This window comes from Lepidothrix coronata, unplaced genomic scaffold, assembly GCF_001604755.1.
Source record: "Lepidothrix coronata isolate B3197 unplaced genomic scaffold, Lepidothrix_coronata-1.0 Scaffold34, whole genome shotgun sequence".
NCBI classification, from domain to species: Eukaryota; Metazoa; Chordata; class Aves; order Passeriformes; family Pipridae; genus Lepidothrix; species Lepidothrix coronata.
The window spans coordinates 4,176,955-4,202,544 of NW_016690214.1; the positions used below are offsets into that span (position 1 = coordinate 4,176,955).

The 25,590-nt window shown below is 47.1% G+C and overlaps 1 protein-coding gene across 1 annotated transcript in view; it reads left to right on the forward strand.

Moving 5' to 3' along the window:
* The first annotated feature begins 14,465 nt into the window (after nt 1–14,465).
* Nucleotides 14,466–25,590, forward strand: part of MMD (monocyte to macrophage differentiation associated) — a 41,495-nt gene continuing 30,370 nt past the window's right edge. Inside the window, exon 1 of the mRNA XM_017812102.1 lies at nt 14,466–14,521. Coding sequence (XP_017667591.1) covers nt 14,481–14,521 — 41 coding nt within the window. The 5' untranslated portion in view covers nt 14,466–14,480. The remainder of the gene's footprint in view (nt 14,522–25,590) is intronic.

Genomic DNA, 25,590 nt, shown 5'->3' on the forward strand with positions numbered 1-25,590 from the left:
TGGGCAGGTTTTTTGGATGAGCAGTGCTTGAAATGCCGTGGTATCACTGCCTGTTGGGATGGAGCAGGGTCTGCACATCCTGTGTGGGGCCCAGTTAGACCTGGGTACATCTGAGGCTGCAACCTGGTAAGAAAGGCCAGATTATTCTTTGTGGCTCCCACTCTTTGACTTTTGATAAACAACCTCTTCCCACTTTTCATGCATATTTTTCTTAGTTTATTCCTCTGGTTCAGTCCTAGCTGGAGTGTGAGAGCTGGATAAAGCCTTTAGCAAAAGCCCTGGACAAGCATCAGGGTGTTTCTCTGGAGTGTGCATGCACTCATGAATACAAGAAAGAGGGAGTGACACATCTCATCTCAACGAGAGGATGATAAATGCATTTTCCTTATGGATATTTTATTATCAATGAATAGTTTCATCAAGAAGATCCTGCACTTTTCCCTCTCAGGCTCTTGATTCGGTGATTTTTGGTTTGGATGAAGGTCTATTTTGCACAACAGCTGCTGCGAGGCAGCAAAGCTGTAAACTCAGCCATAAATCCAGACTGTCAGTCCATGGTGCCCAGTAGTAAAAACAGAAAAAAAAAAAATTCATATGCTGTCTGCTTTGTTGGCTCCACCTGCCTTCACTCGAGACAATTTCCTTCTGCAGTTGAGTGAACCCTTCCAGGGAGATGGTTGCTGCAAAAGGAGCTGGGCATTAGCTGGGATCAGCACTGCTCAGATCTTGACACTTTGTGTGTTACAGGTTATTGCTTTTAGTGCTTCTTTAACCAGGAGGAAAAAATACATAAACTGGGAAAGGCTGATTGGTCTCCAAACAACACCCACTCGGTGATATTGGATTATTTTCTCCAACCCATGTATCAGACCATGCCACAGTTTATTTTGAAAGAGGAGTTTCTCAGGGACAAAGAGGGTGGGCTGGAATGGAGAGCTGAAGCTGAGGTTTAAGAAGGGTGTCTAAAGAAGCTGCTTGCCTCATGTCAACTTTGGTGTGTGATCTGGAGAGCCCAGACAGAGCCTTTTACCACTCCTGTCGCAACAGATGAGCAAACAAAAAAACCCACAGTATAAAGTGTTTGGTAAGCAAGAAAAATGGAACAATTCACTGCCAGTAAGTAAAGGAAAATAAAATCAAATGGGCTTAAGCAGAAAAACAACCCTCCACATGCTTCTTCCCAGAGAGACAGACACACTGTGGGACACTGTGGCGTGTGATTCCTGCCAGAGCTGGTGTGGGTTGTGTGGCTGTCTCCTGGCTGGCTGTAAAAGTCACTTCCAATGTGTCTGTCTGTGGGGATGTGTAAATGATGGCAGGGAAGGCAGCCCGGGTGCATTCTCAGCCCCCATCCAAATGAAGATGATGTTATTTCCTACTCTGCTTGAATCCCTCTCGTTGCCACTGGTAAAATACTCTTAACTGTTGGTGCTCAGGTTGTATTTGCTGTGACTCTGGGAACTCAGAGGAGGTCCTCTGCCCAGCCTGGGGGTAAGAGGGGCCCTACCTGCTGTTTTTACAGGATTGCAATTACATGAACGTCTCGATGGTTGAATTTAGGATTTCCTGCTAATAAAAGGGTGGTGGTGCTGAGGGTCTGTGATTGGGAGATGGGGTCTGATTTGCTGTATAATTCCCAGTTCTTTTTGCAACTTCTGGGAAGACAGCCCCAGGCTGGTGGTGCCGTGGGACAGTCACTGCCAGTGCTGGCAGTGCTGCAGGGGCATCATGTTTTGTCCTGTGTCACACAGGCAGGGAAGGGCTCATCCTTCATGAGCATCCCTTCATCCTCTGGCCACACCAGCCAGGAGGGAGATTTCCTTTGCAATGGGATGGGGCTGAGAAGCAAGTGAGACTTTCAAGAACATAATCATTTTAGACTTACCTTTGGCTTTGGGTTACAGTGAGGTGTGTGCTGGAGGCAGGGCAGCTGGGCTGGGCTGGCTCCTTACATGGCTGCTTTTATCCTGGGGTCAGGAGAACCTTGGATCCACTTTGATTCAATCCACTGAACCCTGTTGCAGGATCAATGTCAAAGAGCAGGGCTGAGGTTGCCACGCTAACAGCCACTGCCATCTGCTCAGGGAAAAGTGCTTGACCACAGAATACATGGGTTTTATGTGTGTGCATGGAATTACTGAAAACAAAACCATCAGTTTTTGCTTTTTTTAACGTTTCCAAGCATTTTTGCTGTCTAATCTGCTGCAAAGTGCTGGTGCTGCAGGTTTGGTCTCTCCTGGGTTAGAAGGAATGAGTGCCTCGCACGGGCTTTCCGAGGCTCCTTCGCTCAGTTTGTGGTTGTTGAGTTCAGCATTTTTGGTTGTGAGTGTTTTAAGGGGTGATTCACTTATTTTTGCTCAGGGCTAGCTCAGTTTGAGCCAGGAGCAGGCCAAGGAGGATATGGGTTTGGTTTTGCAAAACCTCATCTGTGACTTTCAATTTGCTAATCCAAAGCCAGAACTAAAGGGTGGCTGGGGTCCAGCTTCCAATTTATCTAAAATGATTGAAAACCAAAGCTGAGGTTTGGGAACGTGGATCTCCTTTTAACCCTCTCTTGCTCCATCTTTTTATCTTCTCTTTGAAGAAAGAATGAGCAAGAGACTTTCTAAATGAGCATCAAATGCCAGAAAGCTTTTGACAGCATCTTTTTTGATGACATGCCCTTTTCCTGGTTGTGACTTATTTCCAGCTGGTTTTGCTCTTTGCACATCTTAGGGACACTCTGCTCTGGAGATGTAGCTGCCTGGGGGTCTCAGTGTGGAGCAGATTTGCATCCAGAGCAACACAGGGGTGGTGGGTCTGTGGAGGTGGTACCTGTTTGTTCCCACCCCAGGAACAGCCTGGGCTGTCCCAGGGGACAGGAGGGAGCCCTCAAAGGCCCAGCCCAGCCCAGCCCTGCCCCTGAAAAACCCAGGATGTAACTGGGCAAAGGGACATTGTCCTGTTTTATGGCTGGGGAACAAGGCGGAGAGGCAGGAACATCGTGCCCGAGGGGATGTGGCAGGGCCAAATCCTGAATTCAGGGTTCTTGGCTTTTTTTCTGGTCTCAGGGTCACATTTTGAGGGAGGGGATGAGAGGCTGAGCTGTACTTTCAGCCCTGTTGAGTGGCAGGGGAGCAGCACTGTATCCTTTACACTCCCAGGCAGGCAGGCAATGCACAATATAACCCTTCTGGCCCTTTTTCCCCTCTCTCCTGGGTACAATCCCACATAAGCTGAGCAGAGTCGTCCACACAGCCCATCCCCATGGAGGGGAGCAGCTCAAACAAAAGAGTTTGTGTCAGAGGGTTTTCTTTCCACTTCAGCATTTCAGATTTCCAAAAGAGAGCCTCCAAAACACAGCAGTGCAGTGTCTGTGAGGGAGCATGAATTGAACATCTGGTAAAGGTTAGGGTCAAACCTATAAATGGGGGAAGCACAGCACATTTCATTAAAATACTCACTCTGTGACGTCAGTTGAACTGATCAAGCCCTTCTGCGTTGCAGTTTAGGGAACCATTAACTTTATCCAGTGGAGAGTGTTTATATGGAAAATATGAGGCCAGGAAGTCTCTCCTGATTGTGATGTCGAGGCTATCAAAGGAGCTCGCTCTCGCTCTCCCCTTTTTTTTGTCAATCTCTACGTGTTGCTTTTCCACCCTGTTATGGCAACACCTCTTCCCTGGCCCCCCTGGGGTGACACTTGCCATCTCCTTGCCAGCCAAGCTGCTGTACCTGCCTTCCCCTTCTCCTGGATTGGATGCCACGGGAGCCTGTGGAGCTGCTCTCAGCTGTCCTGTCCTGCTCAGAGTTGTGTGAGGAGGCTTCCTACCACACGTGCACGGATTGGCCACAGCCCAAAGTACACTCGGAAGTATTAAGATGAAGTTTAGGAGTATTAAAAAAAAAAAAAAAATTAGCTTCCATGGGAACAAAATTTCTGCTCTTGCAGTTTGTTTAAAATGCAAGACAGTGTGTCTGCATGGACATAAAATATCAGGGATTGGTGGATGATACTCCAGTGTGCTCAAAGGGCACTTGGACTTGTGGGTCTTCTGCATGAAACATTGAAGACTTGATATTTATCTCCAGTGGTTCTGGTTCATTCAAAGCCTGTTCAGTTCCTGCCAGGCAGGTAGAGGTCTTGATTTCTGCACTCCAGGGTAACAAAAAAACAAAAAAAAAAAAGAAACTGTCATGGAATTACTTGGTTACAGTGTCTGGTTCTTGGAAATCTGACCAGTGGTAAAAGTGGAATCGTTCATTATGTGCCCAGGGAAACTTCCCCCCTCAGCAGCTCCTCCCTGTTGCTCTGCAGCCCCACTGTGCTATGGACATGGCTGTCCCTGCTATGGAATTGGCTGTCCTGGGACCCTTCTATGGAATTGCTATCCTGGGACCCTGCAGCCAGGCTGGGGTTTTATCCTCACCAGAAATTAGTGTTCGATCACACATGAAGGTCATGGCTGTGGTAGGAACTGAGCTTCTATGTTCTGGATCCATCCATTTGAGTTTTGATCTTCTTTTAGCCAGGCCCTTATGTCCTCCTTAGTTCTTCTCATGTCTGTCTACTGGGGGGAGTTTTTATTTCTTGTCTTAAATCCTGGGTATTTATTTCTGTTGCCAAAGTATTTTCGTGAAATACTCTTACCTTACAGAGATAGTCAAATCTCACCCAACTCACACCTTGGCAATGTTAGTTATGGGCCAAGTCAGCCTTGGATTTCTTGCAGAAAACCTCCAAATCAAACTCTTCCAATATTGGAGAAGGGGTCTCCCTGGAAGTGGCCTTTTTTTTGTTGTTCTTTTTAAACTTGAAAGAGCTTTTGTTTAACTTCTGAGCAAGCCCTTTGCTGTCTGTGACCTGATCTCAGGCACACAAACCAGCTGGGAAAACAAAAGAGCTGTAAAAGCAGCAGAACAGCAAAGGCATGGACAAAACCATGAGAAACATGGGGTTTTGGCCATGCAGCTGGGTGGTCCACATGGAGCATGGGTGTTGTGCTTGTGGAACATAACACACCTCTGAGCACAAAGATCTTCTCTGCAGGATCAGGCACTGAAGGACGAATACTGGGGGTGGATAGTGATGTCAACCTGAGCTGTGAGGAGGGGTGGCTTTTTAGGAGGTTCTCTTAGGATCTGAGAAACACACTTTGGTGTGAATCCAGCCCAAAAGGATTGTTCTGTCAATCCCCAAGGGCAGCCACAGAAGACTCAGGGATGTAACACCCCCAGGGGTCACTGAGCCCAAGCCCTTCTGGTGCCCTGAGCTTGCCATGGCCTCAGCACAGCTGATCTGTCTCTCTGCCCTTACAGCCTGGGTCAAGTCACCCAGAGAAACCCTCCACCTGGAGCAGCACACCCGTCCCTTGCTGTCCTGTGGTCACCTTTTCTCCAAGAGTTCCCACTGCAGACCCATCCCAGCCCATGGTGGCTCCGCTGTCCTTCCCTGCTTCTCCAGCACCAGGGGTAAGGCAGCTTTGTGCCCTTGGAACAACCATCTCAAATGTGCATGTGACAGAAAGAAAGGAGGATCTCTTGGAAGTGGTGGGGTGTATGGAAAGCTCTGAGGTAAAATTGCTGCATCTGTGAAAAAGACAAATCTTCCACAATTTTTCCACATGAATCCAAGCTTTAAATCCTCGCACTTACAGACACACACTCTCACACAAGTGAGCCATTCACTTCCTCACTGAAGAACTCTGTATCTCCCTTGAAACAGCACCAAGGGGCAGACGGGCAGCTCCTCTCCCCTTCCTGCAGCTCTGAAGCTTGAGCATCCATTTGATGAGGCAAGGAACAAGCCTTAGTTTTGAAAACATGTATGTGAAGCTCTTGAGGTCGTAATCCAGGATGGGTCAGTCAATGTGCTGTTTAAAAAGAATTACAGTATTCAGAATGAAATGATTTTTCTCCTTTGAATCACGGCAGTCAACTGAAGTGCTTCCAGACCAGAGCCAACTGTTTGTAATTGGATATTTAATTTGTTTTGTGTAGTTTAGCACCGAGTCTCCATGTCGTCTGAGCAAAAAAAACAAAATAAATTAAAAAATCTTTCAAAGTCAAAAGGATTTACCAAGCTTGAGGATATTATTTTGTACTCTAATTAGCTCATTTGTCAGAATAAGAATGAAAACAACACTTGGCTGCACTTGGTTTATTGAGGTGCTGCCCAAACCAGGACAATGCTCATGGTGGGGTTCACACTTTTCGCTGTCAGGAGGTTCAGCCATCACTGCCCAGGCAGTGAAGGGACACCAGAGAGGAGGTTGGCATGTGCCAGTCTCATATGGCACAAAGTTTTCCTTTGCTTTGGTTTTGTCTCTGCTCTGACTGGGTCTGTGTGGGCTGCAGCTGCTGCCTGTCATTGACTCATGGGCAAAGGTGGCACATCGCTGACAGTTGGACTGGAACACCTCTGTCCCCAGGGATTATTGATTGTCTGAGCATAACTGTGACCAAGAACTGCTGAACGTTAGACAAAAGACAGGTTTGTTACATTAAACTGAAAATAGATGTCTCTATACAGCGTGGCACTCAGCCCAAGAGCAGAAATTGTTGTGTCACCCTCCCTTTTCACAGGGTGACCTCCCTCTGACACAAATGGTGGATTTAATGCTTAAGCTCTCAAAATTTCCTTTTTGGCCACCTTTGCTGCATGAAAGGTTGCATGCTGCTAATCAAAAGAAGTTGCTGAGCAACTTCTGAAAGTGTTGGAACCATTCTCAGAATATCATGTATTTGTGTCAATTTTCCTTGTGATTTGCCCCCACTGAATGACCCAATATACAGAGAAGTGCTACCAGGTAGTTAATTACTTACCTGAAAGCATTAAGTAATTTTATTCCCATGTGCATGGAGTTGGCCATCTGCTTGGAGATCTGGCAAAGCAGAACTTCTGCAGTCACTTGGAGACAGAAAACTCATGATTTTTCAGCAAATCATGTAAAACTCCAAGCAGTGCCTGATTTCAGAACAGAACCGTATTTTGGCAGGAGTTCACACAGATGGGTCTGTGGAGCATCACAGGGGTTTTGACCAACTGGGCTCATTTCACACTGTGCTTGTGAACACTTTCATGGTCACCTTCACACCACCTGGCCTTCTCCCCCGGCTCAGGGCCTTTTTCGGTCAGTTGGAGGATACATTTGATTTGAGTTCCACTGAGATTTCACTACATCGAATGCATTGACAAGAACAGAGAGAAACCAGGATGCTGTGACAAATGGTAATAAGATGTCCAATGAATGACATCAAAACCTGACTGAAGATAAGCCCACAGTGATACACACAGAGCCAGAAGACAGATAGGAACTGCAGAGGAAGCCAAGAGGGAACAATGCAGTGATGATAAGACAGCAGCCGGGAGAGAACAATGTAGAAACAATTTGGGCTAAATTTGCAGCAGAAAACAGTGTCTGGTGCCAAGAAAGAAACCTGGGGAACATGACAGGACTGACTGCAGCAAAACTGATGGGGCTAGACAAGAGGGAGAGCCCAGGTGTCAGAAGGAGGAGATCAGAGGCCATGGTTTCTTCCTCGTCAGAGAGGAAAAACTCCCAGGAAAAGTCCCTTACTACAGACTGGAGTCCCACCTTTGTCTGGGGAATACAAAATTCAAAGGTGGGTGTGGAAGAAGCAGAGACAGAACAAAAACTCCTGATGCTAAACAGGGTGGAAGTGGGTGAGGCAGGGGAACAGGATTCAGCTGGGACTGACGCATCAGCTCTTTATCACTGTTTGTATCCCCATATCTTCTATCTCAAAAGGAAGGCAAAGGCTTTGTCCTCAGGGCTGGTTTATCTGTGCCCGAGGGCAGCTGGCACCAGTGGGGCTCCCATGATGAGGGACCATGTTCCTGTGACAGAGGTGGCTCCAGACTGACCTTGTGAGAGGTGTAGAGACAGGCATGGGAGCTCTGGGTGCTGGGATGGTGACAGGCTGCTGTCACATTCAACCTTCCCCTGTGGGCACATGAACCAGCTCACAGAAGCGTGTGTGGCTGTGAAGGAGGGAAAAGAGAGGTGACATCGTGGATTAGGTTTGAGCACAGTGGGGATGGAACAGTTCAAGGAGTCCGTCTCAGCAAAACACTGGGATGTGCCCAGCTGTAAACATCAAACAAGTCCTGCAGCCTTGACTGAGGATTAGGAATAAGCCTTTTCTGTTTTTCTGAATTAAACCAAAGCTTTAAAAACTTCATGAACTTGAAACCAGGGACAGCAAAGCCAGTCTTGCTCTATTTTTCATATTTGTTCCCAGAGGCTTCTTGGCAAAATTGTACTCTGTGTGCTTTTTCAAAAGAAATCTGGGACAGAATTACTTGAATAGGGAGCTATAAGTGATAAAAATCTGTTTATACCACAACATCTCCAGCCAAATGATTGACGTATACATTTCTGTCCTTTCATTGATGTAACTTTTCAATTTCCTGTTGATGTCTAAGCTTGATTTATTTTTCCATTTATTTGGGTTTTACAAAGAGCAACTACAGAGCTTGGCACTTGGGGCTCCTTTTTTTGTCAGTTCAGTCCTCTTAGTCCTCGATCACTTCATTGTTTCTGCAAACAATGAAAAAGAGAGATGGAAAGAACAGCTGTGAACAGCTGGTTTGCTCACCAGGTGTCTGACTGGTATTCAAGTATCCTCTTTTGAGGGAGGCCTGAATTCCCTGAAAAAAAACCCAAAACATCTAAATTCAGAGTTCACTTTATTTGCTTCCTTCGCACATGATATCACACAGATTTGCAGATCTGAAAGAAGCCTGAAAAAGCAAAGCAAAACAAACAAGAAAAGCTGCTCCAAGAAACCTCAGGGTTTTTTCCCCTCAAGTTGCAGCCCACCCCAGCTGAATCGAGCGGAGAGCTCTGCAGAACCTTCTTAGGCAGATTGTGTATTTTTACTTTTTTTTCCTTTTTCTTCTTATCATACAGCTGCCCTCTGCCTCCTTCACCAACATCATACTCAACAAAGCAGTGGTCAGGAACCAGACCTGGAGACCTCTGGTTTTGGAGACGCTTCAGCAGTGGCTGCTCATGACCACAGTGACTGCTGTGATTTATTCTGCCTGCAAACCTGCACACTTGGGCAAAGAGTTTCCACCAGCTCACAGGACTCCCCTGGTTCCTTGAAAAGTAGCTCTGTGTGGCCAGTTATCCCAAGGTAGCAGAGTCTTGAATGCAAATCAAGAAAAAGCAGATTGAATTAAGAAGCAAAACTGATTTATTGTAGTGACATGATCACACCAGTTCTCGAATATGCCCCGGGAATAGGGATGTATTCTTTACATCCTGCCCCACAGAGCTTTATTCAAGGCAAATAGAAAGAGGCAAACACACATATGTCAGCCTGAGGGAGGACACACAGATTTAGTGAGAAACGGAACCAGGAACTGAAAAGGATTCTGTGTGACTGTCACACCTTGTGATCCCCTTGGTGTGGGTCAAGCTCTCTAACCCTTCCTCCCTCTGTCATGCAGCATCCTGGACTTGTACACACTCTCTTACAAAAATTGATTTTTTTTTTTTTTGCTTGCAAAATCCCTATCCAAAGCAAAAATGTCACAGCACAGAATCAGATCCTTCTGGGTTTTTCTCCTTGCAGCATCAAACAGAGCCAGTTCTGATGCCAGCAGAGCCCTCCAGCAGAGAGCTGGGATAGGAGGAAACACCAGCACCCCATTTCTGCTTGATACATCTCAGCTGGGCCAGAGGTTTGAGGGACACATCTCACCTCGAGCTTGAGACAAAGGAGAAGCAATCAGGAGAAAAGCTGATCAGCATCTGCCACCTCATGGTAACTGCTTTAATTTTCCTGAGGACCAGACCCTCTCCAGCTGAGTCTTTTCTAGTAAGTTGATTTGCAGATAAGGGAAATTGGATTTAAGTCAGTATGTTTGTCTGCTGGGTATAGAGGGCTGTAAGTGGAAAGTGTTTTCGTGGTTGTGGTAGCAATAGTGTCTGAGCTTTTGGGGAGAGGAGCTGAGACATGCAGGCAACGCTCATGAGCTTAATCTGGTAAGGCTTCAGTCTTTGTTTTGAGCTCCTGACTTTTTTTCAAATCAGGATATGTTTAACCTCAGTTGCCAGCTGTCTCCCTCACCTCTGTAGGACTGTTCATAGCCTCAAAGTCTGTTGTTTCAGTGACTGGTGTGTGTGTGTTTAGGGTCCCAGGAGAGCACTGCAGTACAAATAACTGAGCAAACCGGTTCTGTATCCTAATGGCTATTTTCTATTTTACCTTTTCATCTTCCTGCTTGAATTTCTACTCCTTTCTCAAAAGCAGCATTTTCATAGCTGTTTTCTGATGTTGTAGAGATAAATAGCAACTTCACCTGTAAAGTAGGAAAGGGTTTAGCCACTGTGCCAATGCTTCCTGAGAGTGAGCATCTCAGTGTGAGCCCTGAGCAGCGACAGCGGGAGCTCCTCTCCCGCTTCAGATGCTGAAGAAGGATTGATGCCGTTGACCAAAAGAGCTTTAAAAGTAGAGGTGTCCATCCTGATAAGCGGTGCTGCGTCTGGCAGAGAGGAGTTTGCTGTCAGCGGGGTCCGCCCGCGGTCCCCCGGTGCCACCTGCCGGGCCCCGCGAGCGCCGGGATGCTCCATATGGAAAGCAACAGCACCTACGTGTGGCCAGCCGGGATCAGGCACGGGGAACGCTGGGGTGATCTTAGAAAACCCGAGCTGAAAGAGGCCAACAGGGGGTGAAAAAAACCACAACAAAACCAACAAAAAATCCCCACAAAACACCAGACATAAAATCACGCTGTTACCTTGTACAATTTGCTTGGATTCTGGGAATTGAAACCTCTGGTGCCATGGAGATGCTTCAGCTCCTGTTATTTTTAGTGGCACTGGTCAATTCCAGCCTCTTTTCACCAGAGTTCTCCAATATATTACATTACTTCTTGCATTAGGGGAATATGTAGGCAATATGAGACCTGGGTGAGTGGCTCCTTGCAGCACAGCAGGAATACGGGAGGGGGTCAGGCCCAGAGTCTGTGCTAGAGGAGAGCGTGACCCCCAAACCACAGGCTAGGGACACATCTATGTGTGGCCCCTTACCCAAATGCCTGTTTAAACAGTGCATGGTGTTTGTATCCCAGAGACACCCCCAGGGAGCTCAGTGGTTCTGCCATTGGTGTTTGTACCCGAGTGTGTAACACATCTGCTTTTGCTGGATTTGCTCTGGGCATTCCAGATTTGGTCTGTAGGTATTGGAGTAACTGTGGTTTGGCTCCTGATAACATCGAGTTTCTCCCTGCTGCCCCAAAATCTCTGCAGTTTCTCAGTCTTAAGTTATGACTTGTTTGAGGAAGATGATGGCCTTGGGTAGCCCAGCAAAGCTCCTGCCGCTCTCAGTTGCTCAGGGGAAATGTGTTCCTGCTCAGTGCAGAGCTGGGGCACTGTCAGTGCTCCATCAGTGTGGGTGCAAAGAGGAATTTGAATGAATTTTCTATAGAAAAGGGTGCAGGCATAAACAGCAGGAGGAGGGTGAGATGCCAGAGGCTGGTGAGGGATGATCAGCTGCAGAGCTGAGGCCGCAGGATGGGCAGGAGGGAGCAGTGTTGGGCAGGGGAGGACCCTGGGACACTGATCCTGGGAGCAGTGCCAGCTTGTTGGAGTGAGGCTCCATTATAAAAAGCCCCAGTGTGTGTGTGCAGATGACATTCCCAAGGTGGTTTGATGCTCCTTCTCCTGGGACAAGGCTGCTGGCAGATGGTATTAGATCCTGGCAATCCTTGGGCACAGGAATATCAAATGGTGAACATCTATAGTTTGCCCTGGATTTGGGCTGGGATGAGGGAATAACTCCTGGTATTCAATCCAAATCCCCTCCTAGACTTCAGTTTTTGTCACACTGACTTGGACAAAGGCTGCTGGGAGCAGCTCCAGCTTAAGGACAGAAATCCTGGGAATACAACAAAGGCATAAATGTGAGATGTCCTTGCTGCAAGCCAGGCCCTCGGTACAACCTGCAGGAGGTGTCTTGAAAGTACCATCTATTTTCACTCTAAGAGAATGTTTTAAGAAGCTGCAGAAATGGAGAAACCAGAAAGCTTTTCTCTCTTCAAGAGATCGTGTCTGCAGTAATGTAGTACCAGATTTTACATTTTGAAAAGGCCCCTAAAAGCTGGCCTGATGCCTATCTAAATCAAACACTTCATGACATGTATCTCCCTGCTGCAGTGTTAGACAGAAATCTGAAACCAAGCTGTTAGCGTGGAGGACCTTAGAGGAGACAATTCAGGTTTGGCAAACTTGCTGGTACTGAATACATGCAAGGCAGAAAAGTCCCATAAACTTTGTATTGTGAGCACAGTGCTGAGGTTTCAGAACCCAGGCTGCCATTTGAGGACCGGTTTAAAAGACTTAATGTAAAATCCCACCTCTCAGCATGAGAACTACATATTTCCTACTCTAGTACTGATCTTCTGTAGTGCGACATGATTGAAATTTAAAGTCATGAACCCTTTTGCCCTTCAAAGGCCCAGGTGTTCCTGAACACTTTGGAGGGATTTTCAAATTACTTTGAGTTTTCCAGTGAGCACTGAAACCAAATCCCAGTTCTGGTTGCCATCACTTTGGAAGGGAAGTGCATCATTAAGAACCTGTCTTGAAAAAAAAATCTCAGCCTCATCTAACCCATGTCTGAGAGCCAAGTGCCTGCCCTCCTTCAGACACAGCTCGTGACGTGTGACAGACACACAACAGCGGGGTCACATGAATGTGCATCCTGGGTGCTGTTGGGTTCCCTCTGCCCGCCAAGTGTGCCCTGGCAGTGCCAGCCTTGGGATTACTCCTCGATACCAACTTCTTCTCAGCTAAAGAGCCGTGAGGGCAGATGGTGGGGGACGTAGCTGATGTTGACCTTAAAACGAGCGGCATGTGCTGAGGTCCATGGCAGCAGGGTGGCCCCGTGACATATTTCTTACAGCTTAGACGCGCCAGATTGGATTCCCGCTGACACATAAAGCCCTTTTCCACAGCTCTGGCAGTGCTAAGACCTGGGACGGCCTAATCCCTTCCTAAAACCCTGCTGTGCTGTAACCAAAACCTCGGAGTTTTGGGTGGAGCGGCGAGCATGCTGATGTAGGGTCTGTGGTGCTCCTTGACACCACCTCCAGTCTACCTTCCTGGTGTCCTACACTGGGACATCTCTATTTTGGAGGAAGAGGGGTGGTCTCCCTAAGCACTCACTGTGTGGGTGATGTGTGGCAGCTGAGTGTGTCCCTCCTTACTCAGCAGCTTCAGAGATGCAAACCTGGAAGGTGCAATAGGTCCTTGGAGGTTTTGTTGGGTTGGGAGCCTGGCCCTGCTGCCAGGCAGGGAACAGCCACATTGCAAACTTCCCCTTCTTTTCAGAAAGCAGAGAGTCTGTGTAGGAATAATAAATTAGCAGTGCCCAGGCTAAAGAAACTCTGCAGTCGTGTTGTACCTTCTCACATGTGGGAGACTCCAAGGGGATGGAGCAGCCTGTGGGAAGCAGGATCCTGCAGTGGAGATTGTGCAAGGACTGGCTGGGCCATGTGTGACACAGCAGTGTGACGTGTCCCTGTAATCCTGATAGGGACTTGGGTAATAAACATCTTTAATTCACTTTAAAACCCTTCTGTAGCACTAGCCTAGAAAGGTCTTAGTCGAAAGCAGAAGCAGGCTCATGGGATTTTGAGAAAAGTTACTTTGCAATGACTTCCTAATTATTTCTGAATTCATTTACTAATTGCACAGGTCAGTTTTTTACAGCCCAAAAGCCCAAACCCACCTGAGGAAGGAAGGCTCTGCAAAATGCCTGTAGGAGAAACACATTTTGGTACCTGCCTGTCAAGGATAGAGATGGTCCCTGAGCAAGGGGGCTGTTTTCCTGTCAATACAGCAATCAAATTTAGCTTCTGCCACTGTAGGCAACGTGGCATTAAAAGAAGGAGCTTAAGTTATTAAACTGAGCTGCTTTAATCGTCCGGTTCAGGGAAATCCATTGCTACAGGAGACCTGAGGATTAGTGTATTTTTACCACAAAGCCAATACATCTATTCTGATCGGTCACCGGCCGCTCACTCGTGCATATGAAACTTCATTCTCCGGGTTTGCACTCGAGAGTATGGGACCAAATGGAGTTTTATCTGGAGATTGACCCCGTTACCTTGAATCTCATCATTCTGGTGTCTAGTTATGTTATTTTGCTCCTGGTCTTCCTGATCTCCTGCGTGCTCTATGACTGCAGGGGGAAGGATCCCAGCAAGGAATACGCTCCTGAGGTCCCCGCAGACACCCAGCCCCCGATCCGGCTGGTGGTGATGCAGCAGGGCTCCCCCGGCACCCGCTGGGCGAAGGGGCTCATCTCCGCCTACGAGAACCCCGCCGACCTGCAGGGGAAAAGGACTACTGCTGTGTAAGGGGACCGAAAACCCCGCCGACCTGCAGGAGGAAAGGACTACTGCTGTGTAAAGGGACCTGCCCCGGAGCGCCGGTCCCGCCGCTCCGCCTGCCTCGCCTGCTATGTTTACTGCCCGATTGCAAAAGGATAACGCGCTCACAAGGTAAGTTGAGACGCCGCTTTATTTGATACGGTGCCGTTGCCGAGGGGGTCATTTTATGTCGAGCTGTGCTCTGCATCGATATGAGCTTGCAGTTCTGCCTGCCAGCCATAAAGAGACTAATTTCCATCAGCGCTGCCGCTGCCTCGCAGCCCACTGGCAGTGGGAAGCAGTGACGCTGTTCATCCACTCCGGCACTGATGAGGGGCCTTGGTTCAATCTCGAGTTGTGCCTGGCACAATTATTTTTGCAGGAACGCGGTGCTGTTCAAGGCATCCCACCCGGACGGGCTGAGCTGTGCTGCAGCCTCGGCACATCTTCCTCGGCCAGCAGAGTGCAGATGACCTTGGTAGGCTGTTCCCATCTTCCCAGGGAGAAAAGAAACACTAAGGATTTTAAAAGGATACAGATGGTGTCTTTCTGATAGGAGCCAGCTGCTGCTCCCATCAGAATTTAATACTTTCCATGTTGTCTGTGAGCTCCCCTAAGGGCACTACCTATACCTACCTACCAAATACCTGCCTATTTTTCGTAGGTAGAACATGAGCTCTGCTCTTACGGGGCACTCTTACCCCTTACCCACACAAATCCCCTGATGGGATACAATATGCTTCCTGGAAAAGCTGGGTATGGTGTCTCCTGCCCAAGAGAAAGCGTGAACTGGGGTAAATTTACCAGTGATGTGATATGTGAGTCATGGCTGCCATGCGTCCCACTGGAACAGGAATTTCTGACCCTCCATCCTGGCTTCCAGTGAGCATCTCCACATGTCTGACCCTGCCTCTCCCCCTGAACCTTCCTTCAGCTGTACCATGTTCCAGCTGAGCCACATGAAGGCTGTCATTGCATCTCCAGTAAGTCTAATGTTATCTGCATCAGCTCCTGTTATTCTTCCCACAATTTGGGAGCTACAGGCTCAAGGCCTTTTTGGTTCACAAGGTTCTTCTTCATCCTGCTGGGTTTCTCCCTCTCAGTGCTTAATGGGATGTTTAACACCAGGTTACTGTGTCCCTCTAGATAGTGCTCAAGTTCCTGTATGTGGTGCTCCTTAACTGGTGGATTTTAACTGGTTACTAAGGGAAAATTAGCCCTGGACCCCAGACTGTTGTAGGTGTCTGTCCGTTGGGCTGTTTTACATCATCTTAATGTGAAGCACCCACAGAGTCCTACAGAAAGCTTTAGTAAACACAGTGAGACATTACCTGTCTGTGTCAGGTGGATGACTCGCTGGGTTGCAGTGGTCCTAATGCCTTCAGGACAGGCATTTTAAATACTTCCAGAAATAAACTGCAGGGAATTTGAACCACAACTGAACAAAGCTGTTGGCTGGATTGCATGTTTTGTACTCCAGCTGGGTAGGAGCTGTCAGCCTGTGCTGCATCCCCAGACTGCTGGTTTATGAATCAGCCGCAGAACATCCTGGCAGTGGCAAAGAAATCTAGAGAGTGCCTTTTCATTTAACTGTATTTTAAGAAAAGGAGCCGGAATCATCAGTGGTTTTTCTTTTGGTTTCTTAATTCTTGTGTGTGAACCCAGGTTTTGTTTTCAAGCTGTCCTTTGCACCCCAGTGAGTTATGGACATGCCTGGTTTTGGAAGGAAGGGTCCTGAGAGCTGGGTGCTGGAGTTAAACCCTTGATGTGACAAAATGGTAATAAATCTGAAGTTGGTGGCATGGTCCTCTTCCACGTATCAAACTGAAATAATTATGTTGAGTGTTGTTTTTGTTATTTAGCAATGAAAAAGTGCAATTATTCAACTGCGAGTTGTAGCTGCTTTGGCAAAACTTGGCAGTGACTAAGCTGCTCATATGGCATGGCCACTGTCACCCAGGCAGGCCAGTGTTCTCTTTTCTTGGGCTCTCCCATCTGCCTTCTATTTAGCCTGTAAGCTCTTAAAAGCTTTTTGTGTGTTCATGTATCATCTCACATGCTAGGAGCCTTCTCTGTGATAAGGGATCCCTGGCATTAGGGAACAGAAATAATAATCTTTGCTAAGAAAACCTTGGGGGGACTAAAAAGAGCTCAAAAATATCCCAAAGAGCTGTTTTCTTTGATGGTGAGGTGTCATAATGCCAACAGAAAAGCTCTGTGGTTCTTTGATGAAGGTCATGCAGATAATGTAGTGATTCCATGCCACGTGTGCCATATCATTGCCACATGTTTGGTTCTGTAACACTGACTGGCAAGGCTGGGTTGATAAATACTTTCAGATAGCTGAAATCCTCCTGATAGTTTCCTCTAATGGCAAACCTTTTGTGTACACCACCACAGACCCCTGGCTCCTTGAAACTCAGTGGGAAGTTGCTGATTTTGGAAGCTGGGCTGTGGACTGCCAGTGGTGCCCAGGGAGGTTGTGGGCAGGGAAGCAGTTTCCTGGAGCACAGTGTTCACTCATAAGGAAATGTATCAGTTGTGATAGAGTTGATGGACTCTGCCCTGAAACGTGGAGGCAAAAGCAGCAAATGGCACTTTTCTCCTGATAGCAGGAAGGCAAACAGAGGATAAATCCCCTTCTGGAAAATGAGAAACTGAAGTGCATCAGGACTTTGCCTTCCCAATGGGGATAAAATGGCTTTCTTAGTTTTGTCTGTACTAGAACAATACTGGAGTATTAAAGCAAGTGAGAGAGCCCTGGAGTATGTACCAAGAATTCCAAGTAATCAAGTCAATGCCAGTGAAATTACTGCTTTGGGGAGGTCTCGGCTACCACGGTTTTTTAATGACTGTGGCAGGATTAATGCATGCAAATGGGCTTTTATCAGGCCAAGCTTACCAGAAATCACCCTTGAAGCTGCATTCCCTCGAGTGCTTTCAGTCCTCTGCCACGTCCTTTGCACCACTGTGAGAAAATGGGGGTAAATATTCTCTGAGCAGTGTTGCTGTTTTCCCTAAATCGTGCTGTGTAAAATGTGTGTTCCTTGCTGGAATTCACATGGTTTGAAAAGCATCCTGTGCAGCTCTTTGCACATACTCCGTGCCTGGCTCTTCCAACCCTGTTCAGTCGATCCTGGGTTTGTGCCTTGCTTAATCCTGCCCGTGCCTATCTGTGTGTGCTTTGCCCAGAGGATTAGGCAGTGCTTAGGGCCGGGATATCCAGCACAGAAATGCTGTTCTGGAGCAGGTGCTATCTGCAAAGGAGCAAGGTGTTGGCAAAATTGTGTTAGCATTTATTCAGGAGCAATATGAGTTGGAGAACATTGGATGGACAGGCAAGGATTTAGAAAATACTCTCTATTTCCAGTTTTGCCCTTGGCTTATGGGGCTCCTGTTCCCGCTGCTCTTTGCTCCATGTGTCTGCTCTGCATTTATTTTCTCTTGCTCTTTCGCCCTCTGCACTGAGATTTCTCTCTTCTTAGTCATTTATGCAGTTCATAAGGGGGTTACTATACAGCTTGGCATGCAGGGGATGCACCTGAGTTCCACTCTATGAACTAACCCTGGTAGGTTCAAAGAGAATGAAATAAAATATACTCCCACAAAAAATGCCTGGAGCAGGAGGAACAGAGGAGTTGATGAACAAGCCACATTAAATCTGGGCAAACCCTGGACACAGAGCCTTACAACACCTGCTTTGAGTGACCTGTGGTCACCATGGCACTGATCTCTAGCTCTGTGATATGGAGGGAACTGAGGGGTGCTGGGAGGATTTCTTGCTGTTCTGCAGGAAGCAGGAATTCAGTCTGCACTGGCTTACTTTCAGTTGGCTTTAGTGCCCTTCTAAAGTCACATATTACTGCTTCTGTAAAGCCTCCATTAAAGGGTTTCACAGAAACAACACAGGGGAAAAAAAAGGATTTCTAGATTTCTCCAACATTAGTTCAAGTCAAACATGTCATTAAATTCCCTGAAAATACATCTTTCATGTGAGCCTGTTCCACTGTAAACATACTATCTGAGCCTTCAGATTTCTTTTTAAAATCCTTAATAAGCCACTACATATGAGTAGAGGATTAGTCCAGACAGACTAACCCATATTCACAAGAGAGAATTACTTCCCATGCTGTGATTGTTTTGAATTTGAAAAGGGATAAGTCTTGTCTCATTTTGCACATTGTTTCATGGTGCAAACGCTCATCCTCTGATAGTGCTGAGTACAGAAGCACAGTAACATGTCCAAGTCAAACCCCTGGGCTGTAAGAAGGACTTTAGAATAGTTTTTACTGCCTAGAACTGCATCACCTTGAGTTATCAGTGATTCAGCTTGTGTGATGTTGGTGCTTTGGTGGGGATGCCAAGAGGCAGGAATTGATGTTGGGAGTTTAATTGGAAATACTGTTCTTCCAGCCATGGGCCAATACTGCTTCATGCTTAGGGGAGCCCTACAGCCCACTTGCCATCTTTTAGATGGATTAAAACCCAAGTATCTTGAGCTACCTGTGTCCTTTTTATAAGGCAAAGCATCAGGCTGGGTCTCCTGGTCCTGCTCCAGCCCAAATGACTCCGTGACTCCCCCAAGCACTGCAGAATCTGTCCCATCAGGTGGGATCTGGGGCTTGAAAGCAAATCCACGTGTCCTGCTGGTGTCCCTGAGGGGCTCCTGCAGCCTGACCTGGAATAGCTGCTCTCAGTGGTGGATGGAATGGCAGCTGGAGCTGCTCTCAGTGGTGGATGGAATGGCAGCTGGAGCTGCTCTCAGTGGTGGATGGAAAGGCAGCTGGAGCTGCTCTCAGTGGTGGATGGAAAGGCAGCTGGAGCTGCAGCGAGGATGTCACGTGGAGAAGGTGTGAGGGAAGGGGGGACGTGTGCTGGACTCTGCTGGTGGCTGCTGCTGCCCAGGAGGGAAGCAGGAGGGCTCCCGGGGCAGCTGTCAGGGCTCTGAGGTAGAGCTCTGGTTCTTCACGCTTGGATGATGGAAAGCTAAATTAATTGTTTATAAATAAGCTGCCCTGACATTCACAGCAGAAAGGTATCTGACTTATCAAGAGAAAATCATAGCAGAAATGTAAAAAATGGGAAAAGCAGAACAGCTGCCAACTCTAGCTCCTGTTCTGCTCCTGCTTTAGTCTCCTCACTCCCTCCTCCTCACGTGTGCTGGTTTCCTTGGAGACGCTGCTCCTTAGTTTCCCTCTCTAATACTGACGCTGTTTGACATTAACATTTCAAAAAGGCATTTCCACCCTAACGTGACAAACTGGGAGCAGCTTTTGGAGGCAGATCCTTGTCACAAGGCATCCGAATCCAGCATCTGATGGTTCAGCCCAGGCTGTGGATGGGTCAGTCTCATCCCAGATCTGCAGCAGATGCTCTGTGTGGGCAATGAAGCTGTGCCCTAGTTTCTCCATCTGTTAATGGCAGCAATAATTGTTACACAAGTGGAGTGTTGGGTTGATTTAATTAATATTTATGAAGGAAGAAGAGATCCTTTCATGGGTGGTGCTATAGAGAAATTGTTAATTATGAATGATTATATATTTGTGTCTCTTCCTGAATGCATAGAAGACCTGGACATATTGTTTAAGCACCCACATTTCACACTCCTTCAGTATTGAAGCTGATTGGGCACATGATATAGCTCTTCATTATCTAAAAATACACTGAATTTAATTGCTATTGACTTCAGATGAGCAAAGAATACAGGCTTAGCATCCAGCTCTATTTTTAGTAATTGTATTTCCTAAATCATCAATATTTTTTGTAACTTCATTAGGCAGTATTTTTCACGTTCTATTTTTAGCTCAGCCACTTCTTACATATAAAATAAATGTGCCAGTTCTAGGGCTAAACCTTTCAAGAAAGGGGAGAGGAGGCAAGGATTGGGCACATCCACCCTTGCCTTTTTCAAAGGACAAAACAGAGCCCCAGAGTACTGAGGGATTAATGGGAGGTGCCTCAAGTTTCCTGCTGGAAACTGGGCATGCATGAAACAAATGTAATAAGCATAAAAGGTGTATTGAAAAAATTCATGAGTGGCAGCAGTTGATTTAATGTCTGCACATGCCCTGTGCATTCCCTATGACCACTGTACCTCTTACCCTCCCCAACAACCAAAAATGCAGTTCTTGATGGACTGAATAAGTACTTTTAACAGGTGATTTCTTTCCCATTCTCTCAGGAGCATATTAAGCATAAACTTGACATAAGTCACAAAGTTGTTTCCTCAAAAAGAAGAAACCCACTTGTTTTCCTTCCAAGAGCAGAGGGAGCAGCCTTGGCTTGCTGGAGGACACACCTTTCACCTGTCCTGAGCCTGAAGGACACGTCCCTGGGCAGAGAGAAAGGTTCTGTCCAAATTTCAGCTGCACCCCACGGGGAGCAGTGCAGGGCTGTGCTTTGCTCTCTGCAGGGCTCAGGGCAACACCTCCTTTGAATCATTTCTCATCAGCCACCAGCAGCTCTGCAATTTCCAGCCCTCCAGGCAAAGCACACAGGTCACCAGGGCAGAGAAGGTGTGAACTCAGAGACGCTGGAGGGGAAGAAAAGCTTTTTACCGAGATGGGAATAGTATTTTATCACTTTTCAGGGCATTAGTTTTAGACCAGGTTTACACTGGAACCAGGGTGGTTTAATAATGGGTGGGTGGTTTTATTACTAGCAAAATCTCTGCTGCTGCCATGATTGCACCAGCAAAAAGCAATTTGACAATAAGCCTTATTTTCCTTGCTGAAACAATGTGTACTAACTTGGCAGGTAATCTCATTAATTAATTGAAGCTCTATTTACAGTTGATGGAGAGAGACAGCTTGTAGGGACACGCCATCAAGTCTTTTCTAGAGCAGACAAGGCTCTGTAAAGCTGCATTTTTATTTATATACATAGGCCGAAATGAAAATCGGGGCATTGCTTGTAAAGCCAAGAGTTCTATCCCCGGGGAACTGAATAGAAGGCAAATCTTTGGCATCAGGAGGCTCCGTGTTTGTTTTGGGAAGGAGAGCTGGCAGGGATCCCAATGCTAACTCTGAACATCTGAGGAAAAGGCTGGCTGGAAAGAATTATGTCCTGACGCAGACAGGGGAAAGCCAGGAAATTTGAAGCCAGGACAGAGACTCCAGTGTTAACTCATTCTGGCAGGGAAAAAAATAATTGTGAAGTATTAACACCACGTCCTTGGGACATGTATTTACAAAACATGGTGGTGTGTGAGTTCCCTGGGAGGATGGAGGTTTTCACCAATCCACGGTGGCAGAGGATGGAGAACTGCTTGGACACGTGGGAGGGCTAAGCCATGACTGGAGGAGAAGATATGGCTCATCATTGTCAAATCTGTGTGCTTTTGCAACTGTGTTGGCAGGGTTATTTGGCTTGGGAAGGGACATGCTGCTCCCCTGTTGTTGCCTCAAGAGAGCTGAAGGGACAGAGGACCCTTTTTCTTTCCCTCCAACCAATTCTGTCCTGCCAGCAGACCCCGGGGCTTCCCTCCTCTTGTGATTTTGTGTTCTCGGTGTTACAAAAGTCCATCTGCTTCTTGGGGTGACAGTTAAACTGCCATTAGGGCCATGTAAGATATTATCATGGGCTGGTTAATGGGAAACTGTTTTGCAGATGGACTGGCTGCTCTTCCCCTTTTGCAGACAGAAAATGCTTTCCCTACTTCAGCTGCTGAGGGTGAACGTGTGGATTTATTTCTTTGCCTGTTTTCTCCTGGTGTGCAGTGAAAGACAGGATGCCCCAGCCTGGGGTAGAGCTCCTCAGAGGAGAAGGCAGTTGTGTTTGAGGCAAGAAGGAAAAGCAAGGTTCCAGCTCTGGCAGGGGGAGGAGGGTGAATGGTGCCTGCTAAAGCTTTCCCACAGGTGACCCAAGCCTGGCCCTCAGGGCAGAGCTTCAAAGCACGGTCATGCTGTAGGGCTGCCTTTTCCTGTTTTGTTTGACAGCTGCTTGGGAGGACATGGGTTGTGGTTTTTTTGTGCCCTGTCTGCTGGAAAGTGCTCAGGGTAACCTGCAGTCACAGATGTTACAGGAGCCCATTTCCATTTTTTTTTTAGAGCAGAAGTCAAGGCATACTTACTGGATGAAAGGGATGAAGGCAAATGGCTTAAGCCCAGGCTGTGCTCTCATCACACAAGGGTAAAGCACCTCTCTTTGTTTCTACATGTAGCAAAGGCTTACCTGGACTGGACCAGGGCCAGCCTTTTCCTATTCCTGATTTCCAGGCAGGTGTACAGCAGCACTCTCACCTGTCTGTACCCTTGGATCCCTGGGCACTTCCCATCCTGTGCAGACAGAGAGAGTGAAAGCTGGATCTTAGCTGCCTACCTTCAGAGGCCAGTTCCCACAGGATGAGCACCAGGACCTTGTGAATGGCACCATGGCACATCCTGAGCAGGGCCAGGCGAGACACATGCTCTGAGCTGGAGCAGTGTGTACAGTGCTGGGAGCGTGGGCAGCTTCCTCTCACTGCACCCTGTTAGCACAGGGCTCCAGAGCATCCTCCTGGGTCAGCAGCATTTTGCTGCTCTCATTTGATTTAAGTGCTACCCCAGATTAGCTCTGCTCCTACAGGGCACTCCAGATTAGCTCTGCTGCTACAGGCATCTGTCTTAGCAGATAAACCTCTGTTGGCCAGATCCGTCGTCTCAAACTCGCGGCATAACCTGCCAGAAGGCAACAAGGGCTCAGATAAGCCCTGAGTTCAAAGGGACACTTTGGGCTTAGAACTTACAGTGTGTCTGATCATGACTTTAACCTGGGATGGGGACAGCAAGTGCCTGAGATGACCGGAGCAGGACAAGGCTTCAGAGAGAGAACTGGGTTTGTAGGTGCAGCCCTGGCACGGCACAGGCTCCTGCACGTGGTGAAGGCAGAAAGTGCTTTAATATTTTGCCATGGATTTAAAAACCTGAAACCATCATAGTGCATATCTCCTAATAAAAGGATAATATGCAATGAGAAGCAACTATATCAGCTTCTTTGGTTGTTATACCCAAATTAATGTATAATGCATACACCCACACAGGCAGAGACATGTCTTTGTGCACATAATTACAGTCTGTTGCATAAAGATTGCAAATGCTTCCATTTTAACCCTGTATTACAGTATCTTGAATTTGCAGAAGTCACCCCAGCTTGATTCTCATTCTTCACCTCACCTTGGATCACCCTGTTCTCTTCTCCAGAAGCTCAGGGGACAGGGCAGATGATTTGACAGTCAACTGCATAAAGCAACTACTGGCCCAAGCATCAGCTTTCTAAAAATCATGTTCTGGGATGCAGGTACAGCACATCATGTGCAGTTGGTGTCTCCCCACAAATCATTGGTCGTTCCATGCTGCACTTTTGGGATTTCCAGGGGCCAGATTCTGTTGCTCTGGACTCAGGCGTGACCCTGGACCAGGTCTGTGCTCTGCTCTCCCTTTCCCTGCTGCAGGCAGGAGTTTACTCGAGGTAATTCAACAGGACTTCGGTGGAAATACCCAGGGGTGACCTAAGTGCAAGTGCAATGCAGCAGAGGGGCCCAAATTTGCATGGATACAACCACAATTACCATTTGGCTGCCACACTCCAGAGCCTGTGTCCGGCCCTGGATGTGCTGCCCCAGTTTTCTGCCATCCCTCCCTGCTTTCAGGTCCAGCTGCTCTCTTGACTGTTGGTTTTCACACTCCCTTTGTTGCTCTTTGTACAACAACATGACCACTAATTGCTCCAGCTAATTAACTGTTAAAAGACAGTGGCTTGGTCCTCAGATCCAACCCATGGATTTGAGGAAAGCTTTCCTTGGAGACAAAGGCAGTTACAGCTGTGAACACCCTAAACCCCTGGCATCAGAGCTGCACCCGGGACAGGCAGCACCTCACTTTGTTTCCCCTTTGAGGCCTCGAGCAGTGTTTTTTCTTAGTTGGAAGTCAGGATACCTTGTAGTGGACAGATGGCGTTTTTCAAGTGGAGATGGGATGAATGAAATCAAAGATCTGTTTCAATTCGAACTAAAATAATTTGTCTAATCAGACTGTCTTCCCCTGGCATCTATCCATGGAAACACAAAACACAAAGTGGCAAGCAGCAGCTCTGGATTTCACACTCGAGTCCCTCCCTAAAGACTGAGTGTCCTGTCCAGCACGGATCTCACTGGGTTCCCAGGGCTGTCTTGCTCTGGTTGATGTTTGGTGCAACAGCAAAAATTGCTTCTTTGTTTCTTTTTCATTTTAGTATCTGCCTAAAGCATCTCTTCTCTGAGTAACTTTGCACCTTCAGAACTGGAGTCCTGATGTAGCCCCACAGAACCTCCATCCAGAGGGAGCTGATACAGCAGCTCTGGCTGCTCCATACCCAGCCAGGAGCAGCTGCTGGTAACCAGACCCTTGTTTTTGTCAACCCAAGATCCCGTTTCAGGTAGACCTGTACACAAGCTATAAATCATCAAGTCTTTTCTTTCACTACCGTTTGCATATAAGGTAATAGCAGTCCTACTTTCCTTTGACAGTGCAGTAATTTATCATTTGACAGTGTTTTAATGAAAACCCTGCTGTTCTTCTCCCTGGAATTGGAGAATCAACATTACAAAGAAGTCCTTCCTTGACCTTTCCCTGTTGGCCACTCCTGGAAATTAGAGTGTCTTCATTTTAATGAGCTCAGAGGATTGGGGAGTTGCAAGAAAAGGAAAATCGGCTTCAAAAATACCTAACCTTCTGTGAATGTGTCAGGACACGTTTTTAGATACAGAGCTCTTAACCTGAACAGGCTTGTTCTCTCCTTATTCATTCTATGGCTCCTCGAGCCGAGCTGTTTCTTGGCTCCTATGGTTTATGATGCAAGGACATGTTTACTTTGCATGAGGTTTGTTGCAAAATATAGCCCAGATCTTCAGCTGGTGTAAATCACCCTTTGCTCCCCTGTCCATCGCTCCTGCAGTCAAGCCTGGCTGGCAAACCATGGATATACAGACACAGAGATCTGTTTGTGATATGTGAACACCTTTGCAAGGCTTCCAGGAGCTGTGTCTAACCTGGCAGTGCTGTTGTACAAGTGAAATGAAAGAGTTTGTAAACAAAACCAAAATATTTGCCAGTGGTTGATAAAACTCAGATTAATTTTTGTTGTTTTTTTTTTTTTTCCCAAAAAGTTTCAAAACTGGCCAGGCATCTTGCTGCCTTTCAGGTGTTGAAAAATTTCCTTATTTTACACTTTTTGTTGGGTGATTT